At 36.5% G+C, this 14,075-nt stretch overlaps 1 protein-coding gene across 7 annotated transcripts in view; it reads right to left on the bottom strand.

Annotated features, from left to right (window-relative positions):
* Nucleotides 1-14,075, bottom strand: part of pde10a (phosphodiesterase 10A) — a 152,623-nt gene that overhangs the window by 46,155 nt on the left and 92,393 nt on the right. For all 7 annotated transcript variants that reach the window (XM_087277718.1, XM_087277719.1, XM_087277720.1 and 4 more), the window contains 1 exon segment: nucleotides 7,537-7,565. In XM_087277718.1, coding sequence (XP_087133844.1) covers nucleotides 7,537-7,565 — 29 coding nt within the window.

Below are 14,075 nucleotides of genomic sequence, written 5' to 3'. Positions count from 1 at the left end.
TATGAATGTACAGTCAAAGTTAAAATGATAATTTTTTCCCCGCCCAATATTTCCCAAATGATGTTTAGCAAAGCAAGGAATTTTTCACAGTATTCCCAATAACATATATTCTTCTGGAGAAAGTCTTATTTGTTTTATTTCAGCTTAAATAAAAGCAGTTTTTATATTGTTTTAAACACATTTTAATATTATTAGCCCCCTTAAAGGGCACCTATGATGAAAATCAAAGTAAGCTGTTTGGACAGAACTATGTGCAGGTATAGTGCGTCTACAGCAGAAGTCGGGAACCTTTTTTCAAAAAAGAGCCATTTCTGATTTTTTTTTTAGCAAATACTTTTTTTTAAGAGCCATTCGGATGCATGTTTATCTCAAAATGCCTCTTTAAAAAAATGCATCTGCTACTGAATTACTACTGTAAATATTACAGGTTTAAACAAAACCTTAATGTATGTCCATACACAACTTAAAAAACAAATATAAAGCATCACATGTTGAGCAAGTCCATGAACGGAGAAAGAACATCCTATTATTGTTAACAGAGTTCTTTCAATTTGCTGTAAAAAAAAAAAAATAAATAAATTAAAAAAAAGGACAATAAAGAGGGAATTATAATTGTATTTTCGATAGGAAACTGATTTCTAGTGACGGTTATTATATTTTGAACAGTAAAATATTATTGAAGGAAGACAGCTGGAGAGGGGTTGTTGCTAGTTAATGAGAATTATTTATATTATTTACAAAATTGTATTCATGTTATTTAATAAATGTCCACCTCCACCCCAACCCTAAACCCAACCGTCACAGCACAGTAAAAACAGGGGTTTTACCAAGCATTATTTATGTTATCTATTAAATTACCCAATAAATTGTATTTTTAACGCCTACTCCCACCCTAACCCAACCCAACCGTCACAGTACTGTAAAAATGTAATTATTTTTATATAGTGTCATCAAAAATGCTGTAATATTAATGTGCATATCACACTTACGGCCGGCCGCATATCCAATCTAGACTTTACCGCTGGAGAGCCACATATTTTTGGTCAAAGCGCCACATGAGGTTCCCTACCACTGGTCTACAGTCATATTGGAGTGATAAAAACACAATAAGTCTCTTGTTTTACATTTCCTGATGTTAAAATAGAATTCAAACCCCTCCCATTTTGAGGCCCACCACAACATGACGTAGGAGTGTGGTTTCCCCACCCACCAAGTTGATTGACAGCCGCATATTAACATGTCCCTGTAGTAACACGTATACATATCAACAAGAGAGGACGTGCGCAAAGCAACTGGGAATAAAAGATCTGTTTAGCGCTCTGTGATCAATCATCATCAAATCTGATAAAGAATGAGTTTAACAAGTTTAAAACGTTTTTAAATCAGTGCATGTTTGTAATGAACTACAGCGATTTAACCAACTTTATCAGCACAGCCATGTGTCAGTACAATTGTAAATGTTAAATCATGTTTATTTTGTACACTAACATAACGGATATCCATACAGCAGTGGATATTAACCGGTATCCTGTCACATTTGCCGTGCAAAAAACTTTGTAATGACATTCTATGCGACTCATTGTTGCAAAAAGGCTTGAATTAACTCCACAACAAATACATTAAATAATCATTGGGGAAGTTCTTACTGTAGTATTTCTCACAAATGTTACGTGAGATCTGCTTCCTTCATGTCTGTCACTGTGCTGTTTATCTGACGCAGCCAAGGCGGAGATTGAGGCACACTCTGACAGGCACGTGGGATTGGTGGGCCAGGAGAACCAGCATTAAAGGCACATGCAACAAAAACAGCTACATAGCGTTAAGATCAGAAAATTCTAATATTTTGAAATATATAATGAATATTCTGATGGGTGTTTTAAGCTGAACTTTACAGACACACTCTAAAGACACAAAAGACTTGAAAAAGGGGTAAAATAGGTGCCATTTAAGCAATATAATTTTTTTTGTCTACAGAACAAACCATTGTTATACCATGATAATTACCCTAACTTAACCTAACTTAACCTAATCAACCTAAGCTTTTAAATGTCACTTTAAGCTGAATACGAGTCTCTTCAAAAGTATCTAGTCAAGTATTAGGCACTGTCATCATGCAAATGATAAATGAAATCAGTTATTAGGAATGAGTTATTAAAATTAATTTGTTTAAAAATGTGTTGAAAAAAACACATACTAATAACTCGGACTTCAACTGTACTTTAGCTGGTTGTTTTTTATTTGCAGAGCGTCTCCACTTCATGAGCAGTGAATGGCAGTCCAAAGCATGGATGTCTATTTCTGGCGCTGTGTGAAAGGTCAGAGTGGGCCGGTGGACGAGGGGTGTGTGTGAGGTGCTCCCCCATGGGAATGGCTCCCTACGCATCCTGTTTATGCCGACCAACATGTGACGCACTGAGGACAAGCAAAGTCCCCACTGTCCTTCTCCAAAAAGTCCTTGTTTGCTCTCAGATGTCGTTCCCTTTCTGTTTAAAGGGCACCTAATTTACCCCTATTATAATATGTAAGATAAGCATTTGGTTTCAGCTCAAAATATCCATTAGATAATTTATTAGCCTCCAGAATCTGCCCATTTTGGTGTCTGAGTACAGTGTAGCTGTTTTTGTAGCCTGTGGCTTTAAATGCAAATGAGCTGCTTCTCCCCACCCATCGTTCCTACGTGCAAGTCTGAATGAAGCTGAAATACAGCTCATTAGACAAAAATACCAAGTAAGTTTATTTGCTGGATTTGTGGTGGAGTTTATTCAAGCCTTTCTGAAATGATGAGTCACACACAAATGTACACACACACATGCATATACATGATTATAGCGGTTAAGAATTACATAGCGATTTTACTGTCTTTATTACTGACATGCTCTGTTTAAAAACATTTTAAACTTATAAAACTTTTGTATTTCAATTTCAGTTTCTTTGCAAAAAAAAGTCCTCCGGACACTTGTATACATGTTATTATAGAAACATGGCACCTGTCAACCATTCAGTGGGCGGGAAAAACTGCACTCCTACATCATGTTGAGGTAGGCTTCAAAATCATTGGGGTTTGGATCATATTTTAACATCACAAAATTAAAAAAAAAGAGTCTTGTTATGTTTCTATCACTTTAGTATGATTGTAGACACACCATACCTACACACAGTTCTGTCCAAACAGCTTACAAAAGTTGACTTTCATCATAGGTGCCCTTTAAAAGTGGCGTTCACGCAAAAATCTAAATTTTCTCATCGTTTATTCACCCTTCATGGGTTTCCTTCTTCTGTCAAACACAATAGAAGTCACTTTCCAGAACCTTTGCATTCACTGTTCCTCATTGGTGGAATGATCTTCCTTTTCCCACATGGACTGCTGATTCACTGGTATCATTTAAACAACAACTAAAAACCCATCTCTGTTCAATGAACACTTGAGCATTTAAATAAATAAATACAGTGCATCCTGAAAGTATTCATAGTGCTTCACTTTTCCCAAATTTTGGTATTTATTTATTCCAAAATGGATTAAATAATTTACTTCCCCAAAATCCTACACACAATAACCCATAATGGCAATGAGAAAATTGCTGCAAATTTATTTAAAATAAAAAAGATGAAAAATCACATGTAAATCAGTATTTACAACCTTTGCCGTGAAGCTCTAAATTGAGCCCAGGTACATTCTGCTTCCACTGATCATCCTTGAGATGTTTTAGCAGCTTCATTGGAGTTCACCTGTGGTCAATTCAGTTGATTGGACATGATTTAAAAAGGCATACACCTGTCTTTATAAGGGCCTAAGATTGACAGTGCATGTCAAAGCACAAACCAAGCATGAAGACAAAGGAATTGTCTGTAGACCTCAGAGACAGGATTGTCTCGAGGCGCAAGGTTGGGGAAGGTTACAGAAACATTTCTGCTGCTCTGAAAGTTCCAATGAGCACAGTGGCCTCCATAATCTGTAACCGGAAGATGTTTGAACCACCAGGACTCTTTCTAGAGCTGGACAGTCATCTAAGCTGAGTGATCAGGGGAGAAGGGCCTTAGTCAGGGAGGTGATCAATAACCTGATGGTCACTTTGTCTGAGACTGAGACTAGTCAGGATAGAGGGAAAGATGAATGCAGCAATGTACAGAGACGTCCTGAATGAAAACCTGCTTCAGAGTGCTCTTGACCTCAGACTGGGGCGGCGGTTCATATTCCAGCAGGACAATTACCCAAAGCACCCTGCCAAAATATCAATGGAGTGGCTTCACAACAACTCAGTGAATGTCCTTGAGTGGCCCAGCCAGAGTCCAGACCTAAATCCTATTGAACAACTCTGGAGAGATGTGAAAATGGCTGTACACTGTCGCTTCCCATCCAACCTAGAGCTTAAAAGGGACTGCAATGAGGAATGAGCAAAAATTCCCAAAGACAGGTGTGCCAAGCTCGTGGCATCATATTCAAAAAGCCTGTAATTGCTGCCAAAGGTACATCAACAATGTATTAAGCAAAGGCCATGAATACTGATGTACATGTGATTTTTCAGTTTTTTATTTTTAATAAATTTGCAACAATTTCAAAAAACCTTTTTTGCACATTGCTGTAGCATAAAAAAATTAGGAAAAAGTGAATAGCTATGAATACTTTCCGGATGCACTGTAAATTCTCTTCCTTTCTAATAGTTAATTTGTATAATTAGCACTTCTTGTGTGCATTACTTCCTCTTGTTGTATCACTAAATGCCTCTTCAGTCTGTTTGGATATAAGCGTCTGCTAAATGACTAAATGTAAATGTAAGATATTTTGAAAAATGTTGAAAACCTGTAGCTATTGACTATAGTTTATTTCTGCTATGGATAAGGGTTGTCAAAAGTATCAACTTTGATGCCAATCGGTACTGCAATTTAAAAAATTGCCATTTCCTGCTAACATTTGAGCACTCGTGAGCAACCTTACTTTGTTTTGACAACCTATGGAAGTCAATGGTTCTTTCATCTTCTACAGAAAGACACTTGTAAGAAAAAAACTCAGGTTTGGAACCTCTTGTGGGAGAGTAAACAGTGACTAAATGTTCGTTTTTGGGTGAACTATCCCTTTAACTTCTCCATCTCTGTCCCCTAAATCAGCAGGCCTAAGTGTGTGAGAGTGTGTCTGCGCTATCAGCCCATTTAAGTGCCAGTGATCTCATTATCAGGTCATTGCCTCTGCTCATATAAATCTGTCACATGGTTTGAGTTCTCCAAGTCATTTGTCATTTAACAGACACTTTCATATTTAGCAGCTGTGAGAGTGTGTGTGTGCTTGCTGAGAAATTATTAGCTGAAACTTTTCGCTGTTCCATGAGTGCATCTCCCTTGAGAACTGTCCCCACTTGGGACACTGTGCCTTTTGGCAAGAATGTTCACACTTTTGCTACAAACTTTAATAACGGGGTCACATTTTACATTAAAAAGCTCCCCCTTGAGGTCTACTTCATTCCAACATTGATTTCTCATGATGTAACTAAGTTAAAGGGGTAGTTCACCTCAAATTTACTCAATATCTCTTTCTTATTTTCTATTAAACACAAAAGCAGATATTTTGAAGAAAGCTGAAAACCACAGACTTCCATAGTAGGAAAAACAAATACTATGGAAGTCAGTGGTGTTCAGCTTTCTTCAGGATATCTGCTTTTGTGCTCAACAGAAGAAAGTAAATCAACACTGTTTGAAACTGGTAAAGGGTGAGTAAATGATGACGGAATTTTCATTTTTGGGTGTACTGTCTCTTTAAGGTAAACTTACTGCTTAGTTATAAGACATCAAATTTGATATGCCTATTTCATTCATTCATTCATTCATTCATTCATTGCATCATTCATTTTGTTTTTGGCTTAGTCCCTTTATTAATCTGGGGTCGTCACAGGGGAATGAACCACCAATTTATCCAGCATATGTTTTATGCAGCAGATGCTCTTCCAGCTTCAACTCATCACTGGGAGACATCCATACACACTCATTCACACTCATACACTATGGACCATTAAACTTACCCAATTCACCTATAGCGCATGTGTTTAGACTTGTGGGGGAAACCCAGAGCACTTGAACACGAGGAGAACATGCAAACTCTACACAGAAATGCCAACTGATGCTCCCAATTTTATAACGGAAACATAAAAAATGAATATTATAGTGCTGTTAAACGATTAATCCTGCCTAATTACACATAGAATAAAGGTTTGTACTGTGTATTTATTATGCAAATATAAATGCACACACACAAAATGTATATGTAAAATGTATATATATATATATAGTTTTAGGAACAACAAATAATAACTGGACTTGATCATTTGGTATCAGAAGTGGCTTATTTGAAAGTCAAAGGCCTCTAGATTACACTTATTTTACCATCTGATCATGCTAGGATTTTTAGATTTAAGTAAGACAGTAAGGTTTGACTTTGCTTACACAAAAGTCTTGTAACGTAACAGAAATAATGTCTAGTATAGAATATAAAGTCATGCTGCAGTGGAAACAGAATGAATATTGTGTCTGACTCCATCATGAGCTTGGAGGACTGCATCCATACATCTCTGCAATGACTCCAATCACTGATTAATAAAGTCATCTGGAATGGCAAAGAAAGAGTTATTGCAGGACTCCCAGAGTTCATCAAGATCCTCTGGATTCATCTTCAACGCCTCATCCTTCATCTTACCCTAGACATGCTCAATAATGTTCATGTTTGGTCATTGGGCTGGCCAATCCTGGAGCACATTAACCTTCTTTGCTTTCAGAAGCTTTGATGTGGAGGCTGAAGTATGAGCAGGAGTGCTATCCTGCTGGAGAATTTGCCCTCTCCTGTGGTTTGTAATGTAATGGGCAGCACAAATGTCTTGATACCTCAGGCTGTTGATGTTGTCATCCACTCTGCAGATCTCTCGCACGCCCTCATACCGAATGAAACCCCAAACCATGATTTTTCCTTCACCAAACTTGACTGATAACTGTGAGGATCTTGGGCCCATGCAGTTTCCAGTAGGTCTTCTGCAGTATTTGTGATGATTGGGATGCAGCTCAACAGATGATTAATGGGAAAAATCTACCTTCTGCCACTTTTCCAAATGATCAACGAGAAGTCAAGTTATTATTTATTGCTCAGGGATCGAAGACAAGAGTTTTGTCAGATACTGTACAGTATTTACAGCACATAGCAATTATGTAGTTTTACACCACTTATATAGTGTTTTTAACATTTTAAGATGATCATTTAATTAGAATTTACTGATTATGTCAGTGTTTACATGAATTATGTTAAAAAATAAATATCAAATAAAATACGTCAGGCCTTAAAGACACATTTATTTGTTCACTTTTCATTGCTGTATTGCATTGGCTTACAGTATCGAGGAATCAGTAGGGTTGCCTTAAGTGAAAAACATCCTTGAACAAGGTCTTCATTCAACCTTTTAAATTGTTTGCCTTCAAATGTTTTCATTATTTCATATGTCAGTCTTTACAGGGTTAATGAAACACACATAGACAGCACACACTCAAAAGCGATGCCTCACTTACCCTGCTAACTTCTTTAGCTGAGGAGTCATCTGTCAAAAAACACAAGAAAACCATGTCAAAACTGATACAGACATACTTTAGTGCTTTTGTTCATTTACAGTATCACTTAATTCCGAATTCTTGTGTAGTCAGATATTTACTTACAGACTTTTTATGACTTAAACTATATTGAATCCTACAGTATCACCCAATTGAGCATTTATTTCTGAATACACACTGATCTGGCCACTGATTCACAGCTCCAACACACATATAAACTCTAGCATAAAAAAGCTGTGCTGTGACATAATCATAGAAAAAAAACACATAAAACCAAAATTATGTGAAGTTGAATTTTAGGCCATTGAAGGCCAAACCCATCAAAACAAGCAACCAAGCAACCAACAAAATGTTTTTAGCTTCTAGCTGTCACATTTACAGCTGATTAAGTCAAAAACTTTTTCCCCTGTGCCTGGCTGGAACACCGTGTTAAGGGAACATTCAATGAGTAACTCGTGTAGCCAAACAGACAGTCTTCAGTGATGAGTATTCTTTCTCGAGCTACACAAGCTTTAAAAAAAACAACCTTCAAATTTCAATCCAAAAATCAAGATTTTATCAAATGATACCCAAGGCGTGAAGGAATTAGGCATGGGGCGATAACCGTTTTCAAGGTATACCGAGGTTTGAGAAAAAAAATCTGCAATGCCGTTCCTAAGGTATGTGTAAGATTTTTTTAACAGTGTCTCCAGCAGAAAATATACCCAAAGATGCCATTTTAATTGAGAAAAATCAGATTTTTTGTAAACAACTGAAGACAATTATTATTTAGCCTGGCATGTTTACGGTTCCAACATATTTTAAATGTTTCTCAAAATAAAATATATTGTGTTTAAAAAGGAAAAAAGTTTTTATTTTTTACCAAGATATTTAAATTAGAATATATATTAGAGCAGTAATCACAATACCACGAAACCGTGAAACCCTGATATTTTTATCCAAGGTTATCGTACCATCAGGATCTTATACCGGCCTATGCCTAATAAGAATGCTCAAAGGAACACTCCAATCCTTTTGGAAATGTGCTTATTTCACAACTCCCCTAGAGTTAAACCATCAAGTTTTACCATTTTTGAACCAATTTAGTCCATCTACAGATTTGCCAGTGCACTTTTAGCTTAGCTTAGCATAAATCATTGAATCAGATTAGACCATTAGCATCTTGCTCAAAAAATGTGACATTTAAACCCACTGTCTAGTTTTTTGCATTTTTGCGATTGCTGAATCCAACGAAAAATCAACAAAAATGTCCAATAATTTTGTGATCCAGCAAAATTCTTACATTAAACGCAAAATAATCGCAAAAAATAAACATCCAATTCTAAACCATATAGTCAAATTATATTTGTTTTAATTTGTAATTAATTGTTTTTCGTGAATTATAGATGTTGCATATGTAGCGCACGTGATGTATTGGAGTGTCTCTTGAAAAATAAAGCCTCACCTACACCCTCACAATCATTACATTACATGAAAGTGGGGGAGAATTTATTTGCAGCCTCAGCAGTAAGCAGACGCGGATGAAGCGCGAGTGATTTACATGTGAAGTCAATGCAAAGATACGCTTAGACATCCTGTGGCACAAATCGAGTGAATAACACAGCACGAATCAGGCATTTTGTGCATTTGACGCACTTCAGACTACAAAAGAAAGTGGGAGCAAACATCTAACAAACGGAGAAAATAGAACAGACAAAAAAGCAAGCAGCTTATACAACAATGGAGATGGTTCAAGGATGACGGCCACTGGACGTGACCAAACTGAAGAACATTATTTTTGCTTTCAATATATGACTGGTATTATCATGTCTGTCAAATTGATAAATGATTTTGCTTATCTCTTTCCTTGCCGTTGACTAGGGAAAACGATTCTCTGCCATTGACAGTTTTAAGGAAATCCCTGTTTTAGGTGCATTACAGTAGAGGGAATCCTAAAGCATGTTGTATGTATGGGGTACATACTGTCTGATGCTCCGGGGAGTGAAATCTGAGAAAGAGAAAGTAAGATTGTGGGTAAAAATAAGAGTTATACAACCTTCCTTTGGCTCAATCCCTAACGTTTTAGAATTTTTTTTTAGATATTATGATTTGTGTCATGAAGATTGCACAACTACCATAATAGGCTACCTAATATGGTAAATAAAATATCATTTACTTCCACAAATTTCCGGGAACTAGCACTACAAAATCAGTCATTTTTATGGCAAAAATCACAAAAAAATCATGACAAACTAGGGGGTCTGTTTAAAGCTCAACTTTTCAGTAATTATACTGTTTACTAAGGTGACGAAAACTACTATTACTATTTTCAGCTGCTGTATAACATCACTGCATCTGCTATTACACCAGAATGAGTATAATTCCTAGCCATATTAGCCAAAAAATAGCAATGATTTATTTTCCAACAGTTATAGTACTCAACGTAGCTACAGTCGAGTCAAGCATTAAATAGGAAAGTTATCAAAACTCATGTTTTCATTTTGAGTGAGATGCTAATGGTCTAATCTGATGATTGAATAATTTATGCTAAGCTAAGCTAAAAGTGCTCAAAAATTTTAGCTCTAAGGCAAGCCTCTTTCCTGAAAACAAAATCAAATCGGAGTGTTCCTTTAAATAAATAAAGAACAGTTTGCTCTACCCAAAACACATGCCTGGGTATGACACACAGACACAGCTGTGAACACATGCACATCAAAACAGGGATAAAAGAGAATCTGCCACCTTCTCTTGTTCTCCTGAGAAAACACCTGTATCTGAGGTCAGCAAGTTTGCAACAATCTGGAGACGTTCAAACTCTTTCTTCTGTCTTCCCCATTCAGCAAGAAGCCCAGTCAGTGTGCAAAACACAGGAAGTGATGCATATAAACATCTTTCAGAATGTAGTTCTGTGCAAGCATTACTCGCTCACAACAGCAAGTGCTGTCACATACAGAAGACAGGTAAGAGGTGTCACTCAGGTCAAAAGTTTATATGCAATGATCCCTCTTATCTACAGTTTAAGCGAGAACCATTTAGCCAAATCTGCAAAAGGGGGTGTAATCGTATGACCACAGCAGCGTTTGAATGACTGAATTACAACTAAATTACAAAGCATGCAATTACCAATACAATCAAAAATGCCATAGAAAGAAAGAAAGAAAGAAAGAAAGAAAGAAAGAAAAAAAGAAAGAAAGACAAGAAGAAAATGAAGGAAGGAAGGAAGGAAGGTAGGAAGGAAGGAAAAAAAGAAAAAATGAAAGAAGGAAAAAATGAAGGAAAGAAGGAAGGAATGAAGGAAGGAAGTAAGGAAGGAAAAAGGAAGGAAGGAAGGAACAAGGAAGAAAAGAAAAAAAGAAGAAAATGAAAGAAGGAAAAAATGAAGGAAAAAGGAAGAAAAAAAGAAAGGAAAGAAGAAATAAGGAAGGAAAGAAGGAAGAAAATTAGGAAGGATATAAAGAAAGGAATGAAGGAGGAAAGAAAGAAAAAATAAGAAGTGGAAAGAAGGGAAAATATAGAAAGGTAAGAAAGAAAGAACAAAGGAAGGAAGGAAGAAAGAAAGGAAGGAAGGAAGGAAGGAAGGAAGGAAGGAAGGAAGGAAGGAAGGAAGGAAGGAAGGAAGGAAGGAAGAAAGGAAAAAATAAAAAGGAAAAAATGAAGGAAAGAAGGAAGAAAAAAAAGGAAGAAAATGATGGAAAAAGGAAGGGAAAAAAGAAAAGAAGAATCGAAAAAAGAAAGGAAGGAAGGAAGGAAAAAATAGGGATGGAAGGAAGAAAAAAGGAAGAAAAGGAAATAAGGAAAAAATTAAGTAAAGGAAAAAAAGGAAAGGAAAAAAATGAGGAAAGACATGAAAAAAGGATTGAAGGAAGAAAAGAAAAGAAGATAAGAAGGAAGGGAAAGAAAGAAAGAAAGAAAGAATATAGGATATTGTTGTGTCGTTGATTCTTTCTTTCTCAGAACTCCAGTGCACTATGGGCTCTATCGTTGAGTAAGGGCACATGCGGTGTTTTCAACTGCTGTCTAAACAGAAAGCTCATTAGCTTTAAGCTCAGTATAAAAGTGTCTCTCTGTACGCAGCAGGTTGTGCTGGGCAGCTCAGGGAGGACCATATTCCACTTTGCGCCACAGGCTACCTGTGCCCACGTCATACTTGTTCCATTTCTGGTATTCCCAGGTGGAAATGTTTGGTAATCAATGCAGGGATTACAGATGTGTTTCTCACCCGCTCTCTGTGGGCAAAAAGCAGCACTAGATCCTGTGTTTAAACTGAACTCAAAACAGGCAGGTGTCATCTTTTGACATTAAATACATTATTCTGACAATGAAAAAGCATGGTTAAATTAAAGCAAAAAATAAATAAATAAATAAAGAGAGAAATCAAGAAATGACACTAGGGGCTCTATTTTGACGGTCCATGCGCAGTGTCAGAACCCACTTTTGTTAATATAAGGACGGAAAAATCCGCTTTGCGCCATGGCACATGGTCTAAAAGGGTGGAGCTTTTTTTCTTAATGAGTTATAGGTGTGTTTTGAGAATAAACCAATCAGAGTATCATCTCGCATTCCCTTTAAGAGTCAGTTGTGTCATGCCATGGTGCATTTTGCTATTTACATGACGTAAAGTAAGTGTAAGTGGAAAAACTGAGCATTTCACAAGCAAGAAAACAGTTAAACTGAGCATCTACAGCGCGAGAACGAGAGATAAATTATTAACTTTCACTTTCGCTCTCATGGATAGGGAAACCTTGTACGCACAGACATTAATTCTGTGCTCTTGAAGCAGCTTATATTTGAGGGGGCGTGCAAGAAGTTTTGTGCACGAGCAGTGGCATTAGTCATTAAAATAACGGCACAGGTAGTTGGTAGATCTGTGTAAACATAAACAAAAAAGGCTTGCCGCCACAGCTGGAAAAAATCCTAGAGGAAACACTGTCTCTACTTCAATTGGGTTTAGATATTGGCTTTTATTAGGAAAGTAAAATCTGAAGTACTTTATATGTAGTAATAGACAACCAATATCTTAAAAACAGGCAGGTGGTAAGACACTGGTTAGTAAGAATCGCTACTTAAAACCTTAAAATCTTCTTGTTGAATTTGATGTTTCACTCACATATTTATCAGTGAGGTATTTGGTTGTATTAATGGTTTACGCACTGACACCAGAAAACCACAAAGTGGCAAATCTGATTACGACTAATTTGATGAATGAAGCCAATGTATTAATGAATTCTTAGAAATCCTTGGAAATGCATCCAGACGTTCCCTGTCTGGCACCAACAACATGGAAACAAGCTACACATTGAAGCAGCCTTCTGTTATTGAATTACGGCACATTGCAGGATTTTCTAGCCGGACGTCATCAGCAGCTCTCCTGCATGGGTAAGGTCATCCAGGCCACTGGGCTAAAGACGGGCTGAATGAGTGGGTCATGAATCACGCTGTGTACACGTGTGTGTGTGTGTGTGTGTGTGTGTGTGTGTTTATTGGTTTACAGGGACAGAAATTTGTATAATGACATACAGCTGATGTCAGAAATATTCTCCCTCTTGAATTTTCTTTTTCAAATATTTCTTAAATGATCTTTAACAGAGCGAGGAATTTTTTACAGTATTTCCTATAATATTTTTTCATCTGGAGAAATTCTTATTTGTTTTATTTCGGCTAGAATGAAAGCAGTTTTTTTTTAAACCATTAAGGTCAATATTATTAGCCTGCTTAAGCAATTATTATTTTTTCCATTGTCTACAAAACAAACCATCATTATGCAAAGGCTTGCCTAATTACCCTAATTTACCTAATAACGCCTTTAAATGTCACTTTAAGCTGAATACGAGTATCCTGAAAAATCTCTAGTAAAATATTATATGCTGTCATCATGGCAAAGATAAAATTTCAACAGTAGGTATGACCCAGTTGTGCTCTATTAGGGTGGTTTACAAGGACATGACTTGTGTCTATGTAATTCAAAATGCTTCAAAGTCATGCTAAATGCTGTTTTTCATGTTCCAAATTTGCTGAGGGATGAGTTTAGGGGTAGGGTCATGTAATAAGTGATTTTTACTACATAAAATACATTACACCTATGGAAAGTCCTTATAAACCACCAATTCCAACATGTGTGTTTGTGTGCGTACTTGTTTTTATACCCCAGTGGGAACTTAAACTGGAATGCACACACTGATAGAGACCAAAATTGAGCTTCCTATGGCTAAACATGCTTATCGATCACACCGAATTGTGTTATTTTATATTTAAATATGATGTTATTTAGATTTGACGTTATTTTATTTGATAAAATATAACACATTATTTTATATTTATGAAAATATTAAAATGCAGTTTCTTCTCAGGGTTGGGTTTAGGTGTATGGGTGGGGTACTGACTATAAATAAGCAGTTTTTACTGTATAAAATACATTGCACCTATGAAAAGCCCCCATAAACCCCTAAATACAATGTATGTGTGTACTTGTTTTTATACCCAGGTGGGGACTTAAACTTGAACGCACACAGACTCATGAGCAC

This window comes from Danio rerio, chromosome 13 (assembly GCF_052040795.2).
Source record: "Danio rerio strain M-AB ecotype USA chromosome 13, GRCz13ab, whole genome shotgun sequence".
In the NCBI taxonomy this organism is placed as follows: Eukaryota; Metazoa; Chordata; class Actinopteri; order Cypriniformes; family Danionidae; genus Danio; species Danio rerio.
This window is presented reverse-complemented; position numbering and strand designations above follow the sequence as displayed.